The sequence below is a fragment of the Erigeron canadensis genome, chromosome 3, assembly GCF_010389155.1.
Source record: "Erigeron canadensis isolate Cc75 chromosome 3, C_canadensis_v1, whole genome shotgun sequence".
Taxonomy (NCBI): Eukaryota; Viridiplantae; Streptophyta; class Magnoliopsida; order Asterales; family Asteraceae; genus Erigeron; species Erigeron canadensis.
Genome location: NC_057763.1, coordinates 28,621,811 through 28,640,768, shown reverse-complemented (window position 1 = coordinate 28,640,768; position 18,958 = coordinate 28,621,811). Strand labels below are relative to the sequence as shown.

At 33.9% G+C, this 18,958-nt stretch overlaps 3 protein-coding genes across 3 annotated transcripts; 2 read left to right on the top strand and 1 right to left on the bottom strand.

Annotated features, from left to right (window-relative positions):
* The first annotated feature begins 441 nt into the window (after window positions 1-441).
* On the top strand, window positions 442-4,124 carry LOC122593406 (ATP-dependent Clp protease proteolytic subunit-related protein 1, chloroplastic). Its single transcript, XM_043765814.1, has 8 exons — window positions 442-758; window positions 2,316-2,431; window positions 2,510-2,713; window positions 2,834-2,938; window positions 3,023-3,085; window positions 3,189-3,300; window positions 3,463-3,707; window positions 3,803-4,124. The coding sequence occupies exons 1-8, from the start codon at window positions 500-502 to the stop codon at window positions 3,890-3,892; spliced, it is 1,194 nt and encodes a 397-aa protein (XP_043621749.1). The 5' UTR covers window positions 442-499; the 3' UTR covers window positions 3,893-4,124.
* A 589-nt stretch (window positions 4,125-4,713) lies between these two features.
* Window positions 4,714-7,544, bottom strand: LOC122593372 (mitotic checkpoint protein BUB3.1-like). Its single transcript, XM_043765767.1, has 8 exons — window positions 7,315-7,544; window positions 6,586-6,716; window positions 6,164-6,246; window positions 5,802-6,068; window positions 5,567-5,723; window positions 5,333-5,411; window positions 5,139-5,239; window positions 4,714-5,053 (listed from the first exon to the last, which is right to left on the bottom strand). Exons 1-8 carry the CDS (start codon window positions 7,432-7,434, stop codon window positions 4,966-4,968), a joined length of 1,026 nt encoding a protein of 341 aa, XP_043621702.1. The 5' UTR covers window positions 7,435-7,544; the 3' UTR covers window positions 4,714-4,965.
* A 2,297-nt stretch (window positions 7,545-9,841) lies between these two features.
* On the top strand, window positions 9,842-15,481 carry LOC122593922 (zinc finger protein-like 1 homolog). Its single transcript, XM_043766384.1, has 9 exons — window positions 9,842-10,236; window positions 10,522-10,602; window positions 10,855-10,975; window positions 11,081-11,175; window positions 11,955-12,026; window positions 13,440-13,625; window positions 14,107-14,215; window positions 14,457-14,631; window positions 15,223-15,481. The coding sequence occupies exons 1-9, from the start codon at window positions 10,213-10,215 to the stop codon at window positions 15,308-15,310; spliced, it is 951 nt and encodes a 316-aa protein (XP_043622319.1). The 5' UTR covers window positions 9,842-10,212; the 3' UTR covers window positions 15,311-15,481.
* Window positions 15,482-18,958: the final 3,477 nt, after the last annotated feature.

The following is an 18,958-nucleotide window of genomic DNA, read 5'->3' as shown; positions in this document are numbered from 1 at the left end:
CCTAAAATTTGTTTACTCTAAATGTATATAACACTCGTTTTCATCTCGCTGCTTTTACTACCAAATAATATTGGAGTTGAATTTTGTTAAATTCCTGTTTACTCGGATTGTTTTTGTTAATACCCAAAAATAAAAAAAAAAGTTTCCTAAAAAGTTACTTCCTGTATCATTTCATGTGATTATGTGAATGAATTATTTTATAACAAACGTGCTTAAGAACATTAATAAGCTAATCCAATGAAAACCCAAATATCATAGCTATAGAAATAGCTTGTTTTGGGCAAATTAGGACCAAAATAAATGGGTCAAGCCCAACCCAAATCCAAACCAAATTAAAAAACCCAACTCCAGCCCAAAACAAACAAACAAACGGAAGGTAACTGAACACATCGTCTTTTTCATTATATTTCTTTTTTCAATCACATAATAAATAAATATAAAGACAGATAAAATAAAATAAAAATCTTTAGAAAAATTCCAATTCTGAGTGACTGACTTAATGGCGACGTCGTCGTTACTCTTATCTTCTTCTCCTCCGGCAGCTATCGAAAGCAATCGTGAACCAAACACTACTCAGTTCCTTAAGTCTTCATTTCTTCAGAACAATACGTCATCCTTCGTCGTACGGAAAGATGTTAGGGTTACACGACGGTGTGTTAGGTCTCCGGTGACTGCAGCTATGGCGGCTGGTGGTGGTGGTGGTAAATCACTGAATCATATTCCTAAACAGTTTAGAGAAGGAAACCTTAAAGATGGATGTATGTCTTCTTTTACTTCTATTATTTATTTCTTTTTTAGATTTAATTATTGTTGGTTATATATATATATAGATATATAGATATATGTATATGTTATGAAGTGAAAGTTGAAAGCCTCGGAAATGATTAGTATTAGGTTTAGAGATTTTGTATATAAAATGAGCTACAGAAATAATGAAATAGGGAGAGCTAGGTGATAGAAGGTATAAGTACTAGTAATCGATAAGGATGAAAGGTTTCGGTATGAAGGGTTCTATAGTAGGAAGCTTAGAAAGGATTACCGCCCACTATTAAAGGATACACCTTGTGTACTTGTCCTAACTAAACTCTTTGATGCATCTTAAAAAAGTGCACCCGAGTTTACTTTTTACTCTTCGATTACTTTAGTTGCATCAAAGCCTAAAAGCTAGGGGTTTTAACGTTAAAACCCCTTTTGGGTGGGACGAGTGCGGTGGTGATACATGGAAGCACCGAAAGGCTTTCTATCTGACTACTTCTGATATGAACATTTGGCTGATCAGTAACGTGAAGTTGAGTGAAAAGGGAATTTCCGTCTTGTGTCATATTGTAGACTCGGGTTTTTCTGGATTAATATTTTAGTTTCTATAACTATATCATTTGTGTATCTTAATTGAACCATCAACGCATTCTTTCGAAACAGCAGTAGGTAGTATTTGTTAACTAAAACAAAAGGATGGTATATGGCAGCATAAAGGCGTGTTTTTGGTTGATTACATGGGCTGTTGTACGTTCGTATCAAGCAATTTGAAAGCACAAAGAAATGTGTTTACTTTGAGGCTATCCAAAATGGTTGGTGTATCTTGTGGGAGCTTTGGAGTTACGTTAGATTTTAGTCTCCGCTTAACTTGAGTACACTATTTTAGTCATTTAGCTTTGTTGGATTACGACTCGGTTTAAACTTAACTTCACTATGTTACTTTAAGCCTCGTCTAATACCTAGAGATTCAACTTTGTAAAAGCAATATAATGAACCACTTTGTAGGGAAGAACTTGAAATGGCTGACTTAATGCTCCTTTTATCTCGCATTTATTGCTTTATTTGAAGATATGCATAATTAAGCAGCTATTATGTCTTTATTACTATATGTTACCAGCATAAATTTCAAGTGCTCTAAGAAGCTACAAGGAGTCAAGGATGTAAAATCATGATTCATTGGAGACTAGAGGTATTTGGGGAAGTACAGGAGAAATACATGAGTTATATATAAAGACCAGGAATACCTTGTGATTTTGTGATTTTGTGATTTTGGGCATAAAAAAAAGAACATGGTGGGCTGCATTTAACAGCTGTCATCTTCTTGCTTGATTCTAATGACATGACTGGCTGTGCATTAAATCTTTCACTCTAGGTCATGATCCGCTAAATAAATCAAAGTTTGTGATAATCTGTGGTATCTGTGACATGTGGATTTGATTTCTGATGAAAAGGGTTAAATCATTATAAAGTCCTGTCTGATAGCATTTAAAGGTTTTTGGATTTATTGTTTGATGTCTTCCAAGCTAAATTAATTATAAATATGTATTATACCTGTGCAGTGATGGACAATTACAAGAATGTTCCTCAATATCTGTACGGTCTTAGTCCTTCACAAATGGACATGTTCATGACTGAAGATAGTCCCATAAGGCGGCAATCGGAGAGTGTCACAGAGGTCTTGTTTTTTTAAATCGAACTACTTATCAATTAAGTTGGTTATCCTATTGTGTGTAACTTAGCCTTTTTTCCGCAGGAAACTATCTCATCCTCACATAATTACTTGAATCATGGAGGAATGTGGAGTCTATCAGGAATGCATGATAGGGGTCCAGCAAAATACAGTATGAGTGTGAGCATGTATAGTGGAGGTGGCAGAGCTGCTGGGAGACCACGAAGTGCTCCTCCCGATTTGCCATCATTGCTTTTAGATGCTCGAATCTGCTATCTAGGAATGCCCGTAAGACAGTTTATCTGATTCTTTCATTTATGAACCACCCCCCCCCCCCCCCCCCCCCCCCCCCCCCCCCCAAGTTTCAACTCTTATTATATAATAATCTTTTCAACTTTGTTTTTCTAGATTGTTCCGGCAGTGACTGAGCTTCTTGTAGCTCAGTTCATGTTTTTGGATTACGACAATCCTTCTAAGCCTATTTATCTCTACATCAATTCATCTGGAACACAGGTGATGCTCAGTTGTCCGCTTTTGAAGCATTTCAACTTTATCCTCATGGACCATGATTTGATTTTCATATATTGCATTGTGTAGAATGACAAAATGGAGACGGTTGGATCTGAAACAGAAGCATATGCAATTGCAGACATGATAGCTGTAAGCAGTAATCCTATGTTGTTTATAATCATTAGTTCAAAAAAGTGGGTGGTTGTTAACAAAATTTTTTAACAATCTGTTTACTTTCTTGATCCTCCTGAAGTACTGCAAGTCAGATGTGTATACGGTCAACTGTGGCATGGCATTTGGTCAAGCAGCAATGCTATTAGCCCTTGGAACCAAAGGACATCGTGCAATGCAGCCACATTCGTCTAGTATGTTCTCATTATTTTCTCAAGAACTAAGCAAAAACCATTCTTGATCTTCATTTGCTGAAGTCTTTATATCTTTTCTGGTCACGTGCCAATATTGATTCAATATTCCAATCTTTTACGATCTATAATTTTAGTTACATTTGTGTGTGTTTTGCATTTCAGCAAAGTTATATCTACCTAAAGTCAACAGATCAAGTGGGGCAGCTATAGACATGTGGATTAAGGCCAAGGAGCTGGACACAAACACAGATTACTTTCTGGAGCTCCTTGAAAAAGGAATTGGAAAACCGAAAGACGAAATTAACAAAGACATCATGCGTCCCAAATACTTCCAAGCACAAGAAGCCATTGATTATGGCATTGCCGACAAAATCATTAGCTCAAGAGATAATGCTTTCGATAAGCGGGTAAGTTCTCTCGTATATATCTATTCTCCATTTAATTGGATTCTGTCTCTTTAGCCACCTGCCACCTTTTTTGATTTTGGTTTGTTAATGTTTAGAACTATGATGAGATTCTGGCCCAGTCAAGAGCAGCTAGGAGAGGAGCAGGAGCAGGTGGTGCACAGCCGGCTCCTTCTGGATGGAGGTAGAATTAAACTGCAAGTGGTCCATCGACAGCTTTGGTGAACCTGGGTGTTCTGGCGAACCCGATTTGTAATGTATTGGTCTACTTATAGCAGGAGTGCCAAAATTTGTGGTCGGGTAATACAGTAGTATTGTATACTGTCATACAGGGGGAAGGGCGACTTTCTGTAATGTTGTAATCAGACTAATTTGATCATATGAATATCAGAAAGTGATGTGTTTTTACCTTCGAACCTATTTCTGGAGAATTGTTGAATTCCGGGTTTTCATGCAAATGTGAAAAAGAGGTCAGACCTGAAGGGTTTTTTTTTTTCTTTCTGGAATGGCGGATGCTAAGCTAAGCCAATTTGGTTATTTAGGTTTATTATTATGTAGACAATTCGGGTGAATGCTACTAACATGTTGCTTCGTTATGAAATAAGTAAAGTTAGTTGATGTAAAACAGACTTTGTTCTTTTTTTTTTTTTTGAAAGGTGAATTTCCCTTTGAGAACTTCGTGTCGCGATTCGACAGCAGGAGGTCTAACATACATTGTCTTAAACCGGGTCCGCGCTAAAGAGCTCCCTCGAAGTACAATTTGATTAATCGTAGCCAACTAATTAAAGATTCTATGCTTTCTCTTATTAAAAAGAATAAGTATACAAAGATGATAGATGTGATTATTATTCATTAGCTTAAACATGTAAGTAGATCAAGCCATCTGAGAAAATTAAGGTGGAGATGAAGAGAGCATAATATGTGTCAATAAGTTCTTATTTATAGGCAACCGCAAATCCGTTATATTTCTAATTTTCTAAAATATCCCACATATTTTAAACATCGAAACTTTCAAAGATAGAAATATTTATAATTCAATCAATACCAGCGTTTCAAAAACCAGAAAGCAAAGAAGCAAAGTCACACCGAGTTTAAGTCATTTCTCACCCTGAGGTGGTAGAATTCAAACCATTATGACCACAATACAGGTAGAACTTTATAAACACCGCGGACTTGAATGCACTTAATAACGGTCTTCTACTATAGAAAATACAATACAGTCCTTGTACATTTCAAACTAAACCTATGCTCCAATTACCGCTCACGAAGCAGGATTTGGGTAGGCTTTAGGCTTCGGCTTCACTTCAACCTCATTCACACTACGCACAAATATGGCATCTGGTTCATGACTGCAAAACAATCATGAGAGTTATTAACTAACAAAACTTGAGCAGATACACATATATATGAGGTATAATATAAATGAAATATTACGGTTTCTCTCCCTCTTCATATGTGTAGCTTGATGCCACTGCCAACAAACGGCCATCTCTGCTGAAAGATAAGGCAGCAACAGTTGTCGGGTACTTTGGGTACTGAAAGCAGATCATCATTAGAAAAATAGAAAGTGTTAACACCACTAAAACTCATTGTCACCACAAAAAGTAATGTAATAACCTAATGTGTACCTGGTATAGCCTCTTCTTGTTATTTCCATCCCACACATTTACAAAGCCATCACAACCACCCGTTGCAAATGTCCCATACCTGCAAATTTAAGATTTTTCAGTGACATGGTCCCATTAGTTTTATGTTGTATATTAAGTAATGTAACATAAGATTACAAGTTCATGAAAATAGGTTTGGTCTTGAAACGGCCTAACAGATGCTTCTGCAAACAATAATCAGTACATATAACTTACACTGGGTGAAAGGCGATAGCATTTACAGGATACACAATGTCTCTCCCAGCTTCCGACTTCCTATGACACTTAAATGCATACTTCTTGGATTGACCTGCCTCGGTAAGATCAAAAAATTCCATAGCAACACGACCCTCCACAGAACTAAGTGCATAACCTGCAAGATATACACTTTAGTTGATTGAGATCAAGAGCCAGAGAAAACATACGAGTAATTATTACATTAGGTTCAAACCTGTTCCATTAGGGTAACAGCGTACACATCTAGTTTGATATTTCAAAGAAGATTCTCTTCGTTGTTCAGGCTGAGACATATTCCTTAAATCATATACATTAACATGACGCCCAGCAGTCGCAACAACTACACGATTTCCAACGAGTGATATTGAGTAAACACGTTCTGGTTGAGTATATGTTCCTACAAGAGCACGCTCCTGTGCACTTGCACCCCTTGGATCCCAACATTTGAGAGTTTTGTCCCAACTTCCGCTAATCACTTGTCCTGCAAACAGTAAAACAGAAACGCATGTAGAGAAATATATCATTTAAAGAAAGTAAAAAGCCAAAGCATTGTCAATTATCTAAACAAGAACCAACCAGTTGCATAAGAGTACTCAATGCAGCGAACCGGTGCATCATGTCGTCCCAAAATGTCCTCCCTTTCGTGGTCAAAAACAAGCCTGACATTATAAAGTTCAAACCAATAAGCAGAGCAAGTTGGGCCTGAATATAGGAATATGTAATACCATATCAATGTACTTTGCGAAGTAGTCTACTTTGGATATTACTGTTTGTTTGCCCTTATCGACTATTATGCACCTATTGGGTAATTACATCTCCACTAAAACATGAGCCTTTTAGCTCATTACGAAAACTTTATTCAGAACTTAAAGTAGGAAAAATAACATGTGTAACCTATAAAAACCAAAGTAGACCACTTTGCAGAGGTACTTCTCAATATAATGAATCCAGTCGCGATACACACAAATGTTAAATAATGATATAAATGTGTAGCATACCTTCTGACAGTATTATCACCACTGGCACTAAAACCAGAGGTATCATCATGAAAACAGCAATCAAGAACTGGACCACCATGCAAAAACTCTCCTCTTAACACATTTGCACTTGCATCATATAGTCGAACACGCTATCAAAAAACAAAAACAAAAACAAAAAAATGGCTATGATCCTTAATACCAAACCAACTTTATTATAATACATTATGTGCGTTTCTATGTATACATGGATATCTATGATTCATATAGATAGGGTCAAATATAAACACGGAATTCATGAGAAGACGATTTCCAGCTTGGTTTTAAAAACATCATTTCTTTCAAGCTCTTTATCAATGTTGCATAAATCACTTCCAAACTTTTTTATCCTTCATGTTTTGGACCAAAGTTCGTAAATTGAAGCACATTTCGCAATCTAAGATGCATACAAGCACCGAACTTTCTGATGCGAACAATTCTAATGCCGATTTAATCCATTTTACAATAACTACAAAATTATCATACTTCAATTATCATCTATAGGAACAAATAAATTAACATGAAACCCTAATTTAATTAAGATACAGCAGACTAAATTTGCCAACACAAACAAGGTAATAGTAATAGGCTTAAAACTACATGTTAAAAAAAAAAAAATTCAAAAACTTTAAAAAGAAAAAAAAAAATCTAAAAAAACATAAAAATGAAAAATAGTGAGTGTGAGATATATATATAGATAGATAGATATACCTTATCCCAGGAAGAAACAAGGAGATGATCAGAATGATGAGAGAAACGGAGGTTGGATATGCCGTCGGTGGGAGGACTTGTGAGTTCCGTTCCGGTGACTGGTGGCACCGCCGCCGCCATTTGAAATTAACGGTGATCGAAGTTAGGGTTTGAGAGAAAGTGAGATAAAGAGGGAGAGGGGGAATGGGTTTTGAATTTTGAAAGTGTTTGAATCTGTTGTTTTTGGAGTTATATTTTGGGCGTTTTTACAGTATTTATTTATTCACAAGGATTAGATTGGATTCTAATTTGATTCGAGAATCCGATACATATGATTCCAACTTTGGCTAGGCTTGAATTTTTATATTTTATTTTATTTTTTTAACGACAAATTTAGGCTCAGCGACATACCTTTCATATACCCAACTGTTATATTTTTGAGTTTTTCACTTATAAAAAGTTGTGTTTTTTTTAATTAATTAAATACTATGTTATATTAACTTGTGTAAACTAACATGGTACCGTGCAATACGGCGCCGACAGCGGGGACGACGGTCTAGTGGTGTCGGTGACGGTATTATTGGTGGTGACGGTGTCAAATGGTGTAGGTTGATGTAAAAATGATAGTGGAATATAAAAAGATAAGGTTTTAAAGTGTTAATTATTAATATAAAGGTTTAAAGTGTAAATTAATTTATTAATGACAAATTTGACAATTTATAAAACCTCTTCCCGTAGTGGGTATTTATCAAGGATAATTATATACATTAACCATTTTCTAACACTTTCTAAAAATAGAAGGATTGATAATTATTATAAATGAGTATAGAAGTATAGATTAGTTAATTTTTTTATTATAACATTTTAAACGATGGACTTTTGATGTAAAAAAACCAAAGTATCATCATCATTTTCTTAAATTAAAAATTTTTAAGTAGATTGCATTATACATTATATGGTGAATAAAAAACCGAATTCAATAGTTTTTGATTTCAAAAACCAAAAACCCAGTTGGATTTTAAATAAAAACCGACCCAAACCACATTAATACAAATATATCTCTTTTATCTTTAAAAATTTTATTTTATAATAATATGGAAAATGATCTTATTTTTAGATTATTCTTACATGATGATTTAAATGATGTGTTTGTAATTTGTTTATGTGTTCTAAAACTTACCAACATAATATAATGTTTTATAAAGTAATTAAGGTCTATATCATTCATTTATATCTATACTATATTATAAAGCAAATTTTCTCTAAAATTTCAACATTGAACTTAAGTTTTGAATATTGATTTTAAGTACTTTCCCAAAATGTCTCTCCTGTTTATTATATATTTACATAAAATAACTATAATACTATTTCCCTCTCCTCAAATACCAACCAATCATTTTTTTTATTTCATGCATAAATCATTTTATTTTTCTAATTCATTTAAAATCTTTTATCTCAAAAACCGTACATCGATAAATTATAAAAATTATATGGGTGTTCTTAAAATTTTATGCTCTTTAATTAGAGTGGTCATCCGATATTCTTTCGACGAATTTTTAAATCTAAGGGCGGAACTTGTACGGCTAAGGGCGGAGCCCGACATATAGATCACTCCATCACCGTCAACGCCGCCGCCGCCATTACATCACCCCTCTATCACTTCTATCACCGCCGCAACGCGCGAGTACCATTTTCGTATTATAAAACATATTTATATCTTTTTAATTCTTAAAGTTAAGTATTTTAACCATCCATTTCTTAAATATGTTTTAGACCACTACTTTTATTAATAAAATCACTTTCGATTCATCTATCACTTTTATATATTTCTCATAATTTTTTTTCCTTTTCTCCATCAACCAACCTTCCATTTCTCTACCCATTATTCAAGTCACATCATTCAGGCACACATTTGTATACATATAAAAATTCAAACATCATAACAAACTATTGTAATCGTTGCTGCTAGTTGCGAAGTATCTAATGTCTAATGTGATCTAAATCTTTTATTAGTAGAATATAGAAAAGAAAATGTTAAATAAAGCCCTTAAGGCTTTATATAACGTGCATAAAAAAATTGTACATTTTCATATTAGAAAATTTACCCTTGAACTTTATGGTCAATATACAACTAATTAATGCACCTCAACGAAAGCCCTTAAAACTTCTTTTAGAAAAAAGAGTAGATTTTGTAAATAAATTGTACGACTATAATTAATGGGTAATGATCAATCCTCCTACGTTATTTGCCTAAAAATCTTCCAAATTAATAGGATTGTGACATGTGAAGAGATTAAGAAAGAGAATCAGTGGTATTCATATGTCACCATTTAAAATTATTAGGAGAATATTTAGGTTAAATTTTTAATGAGGATAAATCATTTTCCATAATTAATCCAACAACACTACATTCCCTACCTTTTCAATCAATTAATTAATTGGTTGGATGACGAAAACAAAAATGAAAACTATAGTCATCCGTTTATTATACAACTTTGGTCTTAGCCAAGATCTATAATCCCCCGCCAGCAGGTGGTCCAGATCACACACACACACACACACACATTCCGATTACTATTTGATTCATTCATTCAGCATCTGTCTCACACTAATAAAAAAACCGAAATTAAACGTTACACACCTGATTACCTTCTTACTACTGATCACCAATTCCAATCTCCTAATTATGGATTAATCATCATCTTTTATTCACAGAAGATCAGATCTTCATTTTGTTTTCACCCAATCCTAAAACCCTATTCCATCTTAAACGACACCGTTTTAGCCCCAATTTTTTGTTTTTTAATCTATTCTAATAATAATTTAGCTTTCTAATTAATGTTTCTATTTTAGATTTTTATTTCAGCTGTTAAAACTAAGTAACAGTTTAATAATAATAATTATTATTATTATTATCCGATGGTCGTCTGCAAGTGCCGTAAGGTATTCATCCATTTTTATTAAATCTATTTATTTTTAAGACCTTTAGTTACTTACATTTTGCATTTATACTACACAGTATATATATATATATATAGATCAGATGTAAATTTGCCTAATTTACTTTTCTAGATGATCCGTGATCTTAGATCCCGAAATTCGATAATATAATTTTTATTTTTGTGAATTGAGTATAATTAGGTAGATAGATAGTGGCGAATTTGTCGTTTCGTATATCGTGTTAATGTTGAAGTACTAACGAAAAAGCGATTGTGTTGTTGCTTGTAGGCGACTAAATTGTACTGCTTTGTACACAAGGTACCTGTTTGCGGAGAATGCATATGTTTTCCGGAACATCAAATTTGTGTGGTACGTTTTAATTATTTATACATATACGGTAACGAGTATTTTTGCTAATGTGGCACATTAGCGGGTTACAAGTTATAAGAGTTCAGATATTATGATAGTGAAAAGTGAAAGCTTGTTACTTACAATAGACGTTTTGTAAGTTGGATACATTGAATAACAAGACGTGATGAGTTGAATACGTTTTGGTGCATTTTGTCTGTTGTTATACAATATTATGCTACTTTGGTTGAGACTGTTGAGTGGATTATATAGGTTCGTACATACTCAGAGTGGGTAATTGATGGGGAGTATGATTGGCCTACAAAGTGTTGCCATTGTCAAGTAGTGCTTGAAGAAGGCGGTGATACTCAAACGACACGCCTGGGTTGCTTGCGTATGTTATTCTGCATTTAAGAAATATGCATGGTTTTTTTTATTGAATTTAAAAGTTGGAATGTTGAACTTAATCGTATGATCTTATGTCTTTTTTTGCTCTCAGATGTTATACACACAAATTGCTTAGTTTCACATATTAAAAGTTATCCTCCCCATACCGCTCCAGCTGGATATGTTTGTCCAGCATGTTCAACTTCGGTAAGGTTTAGACCAGAGGAACTTTCCAATTTTTATTTAGTTTTTTAGTCGCCGATGCTTGCATGAGAACGCAAGTAATATGTTGGAGCAATATTTGATGTCTTAATGCACACAAAAATGTAGACCCTATCTTATAGAACTTTTTCTTCTTCTTTTCTTGAATGCTGTGAATCAGTGCTGCTTTTTTATTTAACAGTTAGATTTGAAGTTTTTGCTTAAAAAGTTGATATTTTTGAAATGTTAAAACTTGCAAAATCCAAGGGTTCATTTGTTCAACGCAGTTCTTTTATCTTTTTGAGTTTATTTGAAATGAAACTAGTTTTTAATTAGAGATTGATAACTCCAGCTGATCAATGTTACAGCTGTATAGGTTACTTTATGATTGAAAACCTGTGGTTTCTTACATGTTAAGTTTGTCAATAAGGCCTATACCACACAATTTTTTCCCGTAAACTCAGTTTTATAAGGTTGCCTAGTACATTTCTAGGATAAGACGAATTTAAAAAATTAATCTTTTACTTGCACAAAATTTCACCAACGCCTCTAAGAAGTTGTATACATAAAAGCTACACTATAAAAGCTAAAAAACCCACAAAAACTGTATCTGATCTCAATCAGGATTCATGTGTGATTGTGATATTGGAAGATGAACTCCTAGATTATTTACTGTTCTTTGTAACACCAGAAGTAACCATTTATAATATAATCAAAACATTATACACGCTGTAATCTTTGGCTCATCTAGCAGTTCATTAACTAATATTGCACTTTATTCACAGATATGGCCTCCTAAAAGTGTTAAAGACTCGGGATCACGTTTACATTCACAGTTGAAGGAAGCGATTGTTCAGGTAATCCCATTTGAAAGAGCCTTATTTTACTTTTTTTGTTAAGAAGTTTGCCACTTTAACAAACTGTTGAAATTTATGTGCATGATAGGGTTCCCTAAAGTTTGTCAAACTCCTATATTTCTCATTTGATTTTTGCATTATATATCATTTGCTGTGATCATAGGGAGAAAAAGTATCTGTGAACTGATAGTATGACATGGGTATCCGTTGCTGTGCTTCTTGCTGTCTAAGTTAATGTATTAGTACTAATAGAATGTGCAGTCTTAGCTTTCAATCTGCATCCTGGAAGAATGTATCTAGAACCTTCCTTGGTAAAAAAGAAAGAAAAAGGAATGTGTCTAGATTGTCAACTTGTTGAGGTGTCTGTGATATGAGGATAATCAAAAGTGAGCCTCATCATTTCTCGTATGTGTTTGAAAATACCTGTTGGAATATATTTTACTGCTTGTATGGTTGTATTATGAGTAATGGCACCTGGAAGTCCCTGACAGAGCAAAGGGCCGTGGGTGATGTCGCCTATTCCGACCTCATAAACGGAGAGATCGGAAACTATTATACCTCGGCTGCTGGGCATCATTGATATGTTTCCTTGGGTTAGTTTTAATTTTTTTTTCTAAGATAGGATCAGTAATGGTTTTGTATTATACGTTAGGATTCTAGTTCAGGACTTGCATACAGAGGGAATGAGAACTATTTTTACTGTGCCGAGTTTGATTAATTAAAGAAGTAAAAATAATAAATTGGGCATCATTGGAGACCTGGTTAACCTCTTGAAGTCTCGGACATGGACCAACTTAAAGAGTTAAAGCAACTACTGTAATTTAAGTGAATTAAGAGGTAAATCAACCTGTCAACGACTTTTTAATTCAAGGTAGAGTTGCATATTTATATAGAAATTGTATCAGAGTTAAATCAGCTACTGTGTTTCTAAGCAACTAAAGAAGAGGCAAGTAAAAATTATGAATCTTTTGGTACTATACTTGCATGTTTGTTACATAAGATAATGTGATCTACAGTATTTTGGATGTTCTTTTTCTTTAAAGGCTCTCTATTTTATTATTCTTGCATCATTGTACTTTGTGTAATGCATGTTGCGATGTATGTAAAATTGTAAATCGGATTTCCCATGAAAATCATTTGCATGGTAAAAACTAACAGGCAGAGTACTTCAATTTATAATTATGTATTTGATATTGATTTGGAATGGAAGTACACAAGACAACAGAATTGTTTTGGTTATTGTATGTATACATTACATTACAACCCAACATGAATATATGGTCTACCATGGAAAGCGGGTCAGTTATTTAATGTGTGTTAAACAAGTAATTTTATTACACACGACATAGTTTCGTTCAGAAAGTTTTTCATAGGTGTAGCTGTTGTATCATATCTATATTTTCTGTTATGCAGACTGGAATTGAGAAGAGTGTGTTTGGAAATAATCCAGTTTCATTGGCTGCCATGCCAACTTCTTCGGAGCCTTCTGGAACAAAAGATGATACAGTAAATGGTTCTGCTAGACCTTCAAGCATAGATATTGTGGAGATAGATGCTCCTAATTCAGCAAATCATCTGAGAAGCCCACCTTCTGGTGTTGTAAGTAATCTTTTGATATAATTATTCCTTTAACTGCATCATTAGTTTTCTGTTTTCCAACATGCTTCATGTTCTATATCCTATCATTTATGGATTAAATGTGGGGTTATAGACTTATAGCTTGTACTTTCCTTCTGTCTTATTTGGGTAAATTACAAAAATCTGGTTTAACAAACGGCTCAAAAGTCACCCAAAATGTATCTAAAGTTCAGTGAACACGTTGGTTTTTTTTCACGTCAAAATTAGTTTCCTCTTGAAAATTTGTAATATATAGTTTTCATTTGTAATCATATCTAAAACTTAATTTTATTATTTATGAACATCAAGAAAATAAAAGGCAATAACGCGTTGGTGTGTTGACACAACCCAGGTCTAGATGAATTTTGGCTGTTACCAGTTACCCTACCTACCCTATTTGGCATTTGCCCAATACGCAGCCTCTGGTTTGCCATCTTAACTGACTGCTGAGAGTGCATTGCAGCCTGGCGCTACCACAAGAAAGAGCACATTACAAGTTGAGAGGCAAAACTCTGAGGTTTCATATTATGCAGATGATGAAGATGCTAACCGCAAGAAGTACTCGAGGAGAGGTGAGAGTATTGACGTTTCATTTAAATTTTTTCTCGTCTTTAAAAGGAAAAAAAAGCTGTTTTTTGTGCCTCTTTTGAGTTTAAGAGAAATATGTTATCACTAGGAAATAGAAAAATACTGACATACTTATCTAAGTACATATTTATAAATTAACTGGGTGTTTGGTCTTGTTTGTTAGCTATATTGTTTCGACTTTCGAACCCATATTGGAAATTGATATTAACTTAGTTTATTTTGTAGGAAGTTTTCGCAACCAGTTTTTAAGGAAGTTGCTACCTTTCTGGTCAAGTGCATTGCCGACTTTACCAGTTACAGCCCCCCCTAGAAAAGATGCAAATGCAGATGAAACCCATACCCGCCATCATAGACCATCAAGAATGGATCCAAGGAAGATACTTCTTGTCATAGCAATCATGTGAGATTTTCCTCATCTCCATTTTCTTTACTGTCGGTTGATGCACTTTTTTACATTGATATTAAAGCTTATACCTGCCTATTTTAGGCTATAATTAACGTGACATTAGTAATTGCCCTATGTCGCTAAATAGCAACTACCTTTTAGTAATTTTCCATATAGGTTACTCAAAGTTCTTGTCGATAGAACACTCCACTTTGTTCGACTGTTCTTATGTTGTGAAAAATGATTTGCAACTGGTATCAGCACATTTACTGAATTTGCCCTTGCATCACACATCAGTTGAGTCATTTCTGTTAATACAAAAGAAACTTTTGGTGACCCAGCTGGAACATTTCTGAAACTTGGTTGCCACACAATATTGACTTAGCTTAACAGCTGGTGATATGTACATCATCTGAACTTTTTATGCACCAACTATGTTTATGTGGACTTGTACACTGTGTTTTCAATATTGTGCACATCTCAATCTTAGCGCAGAGAAAATTCTGGTGGTGCATACGTATCACCTTCCCAGTTTAAATGCCACAAAATGTCGGCATTACATACAAACCCTTATAAAATTTTGCTTATATTTTCGCGTTCATACAGGGCTTGTTTAGCAACAATGGGTATCCTGTATTACAGAATAGCACAACGTGGTTTTGGGGAGGAACTGCCTCAAGAGGAGCAGCAGTGATCTCATGATGGTTTTATAGATCCGCATTTGATTTAATGTTTGCGTCTCCGCATTTCTTGATATAACCTGGATCATAGTGTTCATGAAATGGAAGGATTGAATATTATGTTGATGCTTACTTTTGTCAAATTATAAAAATACCTGCGTTTGTTAAAGAAAGTTTGTTTTTTATTTTGTTTTAGCAAAGTACACCAGTTACAACTTACAAGAGTTGCATAGACCCATGTTTCTCCAAGGTATAGGTGTTTCTTTTGGGCAAATTATAAAAATCCTGCTTATTATGTTGTAGAGATACTGTGCTTCTCTTAATTTGTTTGACAGTCTGACATCTTATGTGGTCTTGCATAAAAGCGGGCTCTCAACCTAACCTTATCTTGTGATCGCTCTTAAATTTGGTTAACCCCAACACGTGGATCGTTTCTGGTTACGTTAGCAGTTTAATATTCTAAACAATAGATAAATAGGTTCATCTTTGGGTAAATGTCATGTTAATTTAATTTCTTTGTACACATTTTGATCCGATTCTCATGTAACTCACAACTAAAATTGATTTTCCTAATACTGTTAGGGAAAATCCATTAGATCCCTGTTTACGTTCTATTAATCATTATGACTATGTACCATCTCGTGATGAAGTCTGTTTTCATCTACGGAGTAATATATTTCACAGTTTTTGTATTCTTGTAACACTAAATTGAGGTGGTGCATATTATGGCATCCACATTATGCAAGATTGCAGTTCACCAACACATTTGGACAATTGGACCTATCATTATACATGTGCGCTTAGCCTCTTTTCCATTTTGGTTCGGGATGGTTCTTTGGCGTTCATATTGAAAACCACAACCTAAAGTAAGATGTAGAATTATATATTGAACAAACCATAAATACGTTTAGAAGCAAATAAAATAGTGTTATTCGGCTAAAAATTCTATGCCGAAATACGTTTAGAATAAAGGGTTATTGGGCTAAAAATTTTATGCCTTTTTGATCGTCCTTTTGAGATCAATCATTGAACTTTTTACCGTCTCTTGTAGGCCTTCGTCCATTCTAAGCCAACGTATTTTCCAAGTGTCTGTCTCTGTATGTCATTCTTTTTTGTTACCAGAATGATCTAGAAGCAAATAAAAAGGTTTGGTGACCTCAATTGAGCAAAATAAAAAGTAAATAGGATTTGTATGCAATTTTTTCGAACATTCGATTTGAATACGACATCAGGGAAACCTCACCGTATAAATGTGTAATAGTGAAGTTTTGCACATACCCTGGACAAGGAGATGTTGACCATATGACGTTACAAATATTCAGAGGGAAAAACCTCAAGGCTTGTCATTTCTGAAAATCGAATTCAAGAACTTATGTAAAACCGGGAGTACCTCAAATTTACTCATAATTTGTAGGCAAGTAATAGCCAAGATTTGTGTATATATTTAAAGTGATACAAACAAGTGATAACTTTTTTGAGCTATTCGAGCCTATTAATTCAAACTATATTAATTCAAACTATTCTTAGTTTTCTTTTATTCAACATTCTTCCTTAACTGATATTTTCAAACTATAGATTTGAGCTCAAAAAACTTGCATCTTAAAGATCAGCTAGGGACTCAAGCTAACTAGACCATACATATACATAGATACATACAAACATAGGAATATAATTGAAGTCGACTTTGACTAGTTCTAAGCAAAAGGTTTCCTAACCTAAACCCATGAAAACGTGCCACCACATTATACAACCCCTTCTTTATCTTCTAGTGTCCAATTAGAGCTATCGATCATAGAATCTCATAATAATTATACTACTATATAGACGTTTGGTGGTAGTCACATAATAATTATATTTAATAATGGAGATCGTGCAATGGGCTCTCTTTAATTATTTATGTTATTATTATTATGTCATTTTCAATGCCAGAGTTTTGCACGAGGTATGTGTGTGTGTGTCTATAAAAAAACAAAAAATTTTGTAGTTAATTAACGTTAAAAAAAACATGCTACTACGATTACTAGATATAAATCATAAATGGCGTCATACAAATTAAGACGACTTGTTTTCATTCCAAATGCGCAAACAACGCCGGGAATATTTCCACGCGGCTTCCTAGTTCTTTCTTCTTACCAAAAAAAAAAACAAAACAAAGAAAATCAAACCAATGACTTATTAGACCATTCGTAACCGTTCATCCTTTTTATCTACAATTTTTTTTTTTACATCAGCATCACCTTTTCAACTTTTATTTTTCTTTTTAACCATTCACTTATTGTTTACACCTCATTTACTATACATGTGACAAAAACCAAAATAAGATTTAATCACCATTTCACTACTCATTTACTATACCTACGACAAAAGCCAAAATAAGATTTGATCATCATTTCACTACTTTCACTACTTCACTAGGTGAAATGGTTCTCCGACTCCAGCATCACCTTTGTATTTAACCAACTAGACTTAATGGGCTCATCTTCTTTCACTTTCATTCACCAATACCTTTTAACCGAACTTTAAGAATGGTCTTATGGTGTGTGTTTCTATTTTATTTTCCATCATTCAACTCTAAAAAGGGTAAATAGATGGGAACCTCTGGTTCCATGTATCGAATAGGTACCCCGAGTCACTACCGCATAGACTACAACCCGATGACTCCCCAGAGAAATAGGTGGGAGGGAATTATCTGCTTAGCAAGGATTCAAACTCATCCATTTTAGCTGCCTAAAACTCTTTGTTAGAGGGCGGTACCAGTGGGGCGTCACCCTGTTGGTTCCATCATTCAACTCTAACTAACTTAATGAGCTCTGTTTTTCTTCAAGAGCTACTAGAAAAAAAATATCTGACAAAACATACCGCCAGCTCATAAAATAAAAGATTTGCTATCATATATATACATGTATTAATTAATAATAAGTGCAATCTATCTTTTGGCTTATATAAACGGGGCTTATCCTTTGTCACATAAGTGATTTTTATATAGCTAGAGAAGCACTTGCGCAACGAGACTAATGTAAAAAGTAATTGATGTAAAAAATGGTTATCTAAATAAGATTTAATTTGGTTGGTGTAACTTATAATTTTTTTTATCATACTAAATTTACATCCATAAATTTACTATTTTTTACGTCTCATATTAAATGTTCAATAATGAAGTTAATTCATGTACACCTATATTTCTATATTATTTTTTATTTTTTATATCAAACTAAAGAATATTTAGTTCATGTACACCTATACTTATTACTTGTAAAGTTACAAGGGCTAAAATGCATGAAGACAAAGGTTGAAGTGTTGAACGCTGTAATGTGTCATTCTCCTTTTTCATTGCAAGGGCTTGTATATGTTAAGCCAATTCCTTTCTTCCGATTCCTAACCAATTTAGTTTGATTAGTGTCTGTAAAACTATGTGTAAACGTACGTTAAGTTGTACCATTCGGTCACGATTACCAGTTTACCACGACCGACATTCTGTGTATCAAATGTAGTTTACCTTTGTGTCCAAGTTTGAATCATCTTATCACCATTGATTATTTAATCATATATGAATAGACTGAATAGTATGAATAGAAATGTTTTGGAGTCTATATATAAGTACTGAAAATATAAGTATAAGAATAAGAATATGTTATAAACTTGATATGCTATAAAGAGCTTAT

Bases quoted from the DNA above. Each gene is read 5' to 3' on its own strand.
- LOC122593406 (XM_043765814.1), top strand. From the start codon at position 500: ATGGCGACGTCGTCGTTACTCTTATCTTCTTCTCCTCCGGCAGCTATC. The intron at 759-2,315 runs GTATGTCTTCTT...ATACCTGTGCAG, and splicing joins AGGAAACCTTAAAGATGGAT to TGATGGACAATTACAAGAAT. The intron at 2,939-3,022 runs GTGATGCTCAGT...TGCATTGTGTAG, and splicing joins TCAATTCATCTGGAACACAG to AATGACAAAATGGAGACGGT.
- LOC122593922 (XM_043766384.1), top strand. From the start codon at position 10,213: ATGGTCGTCTGCAAGTGCCGTAAG. The intron at 10,603-10,854 runs GTACGTTTTAAT...TGGATTATATAG, and splicing joins CGGAACATCAAATTTGTGTG to GTTCGTACATACTCAGAGTG. The intron at 11,176-11,954 runs GTAAGGTTTAGA...CTTTATTCACAG, and splicing joins GTCCAGCATGTTCAACTTCG to ATATGGCCTCCTAAAAGTGT.
- LOC122593372 (XM_043765767.1), bottom strand. From the start codon at position 7,434: ATGGCGGCGGCGGTGCCACCAGTCACCGGAACGGAACTCACAAGTCCT. The intron at 6,069-6,163 runs GTTGGTTCTTGT...TACTGTTTGCAG, and splicing joins TGAGTACTCTTATGCAACTG to GACAAGTGATTAGCGGAAGT. The intron at 5,240-5,332 runs GTACACATTAGG...ATCTGCTTTCAG, and splicing joins ACAAGAAGAGGCTATACCAG to TACCCAAAGTACCCGACAAC.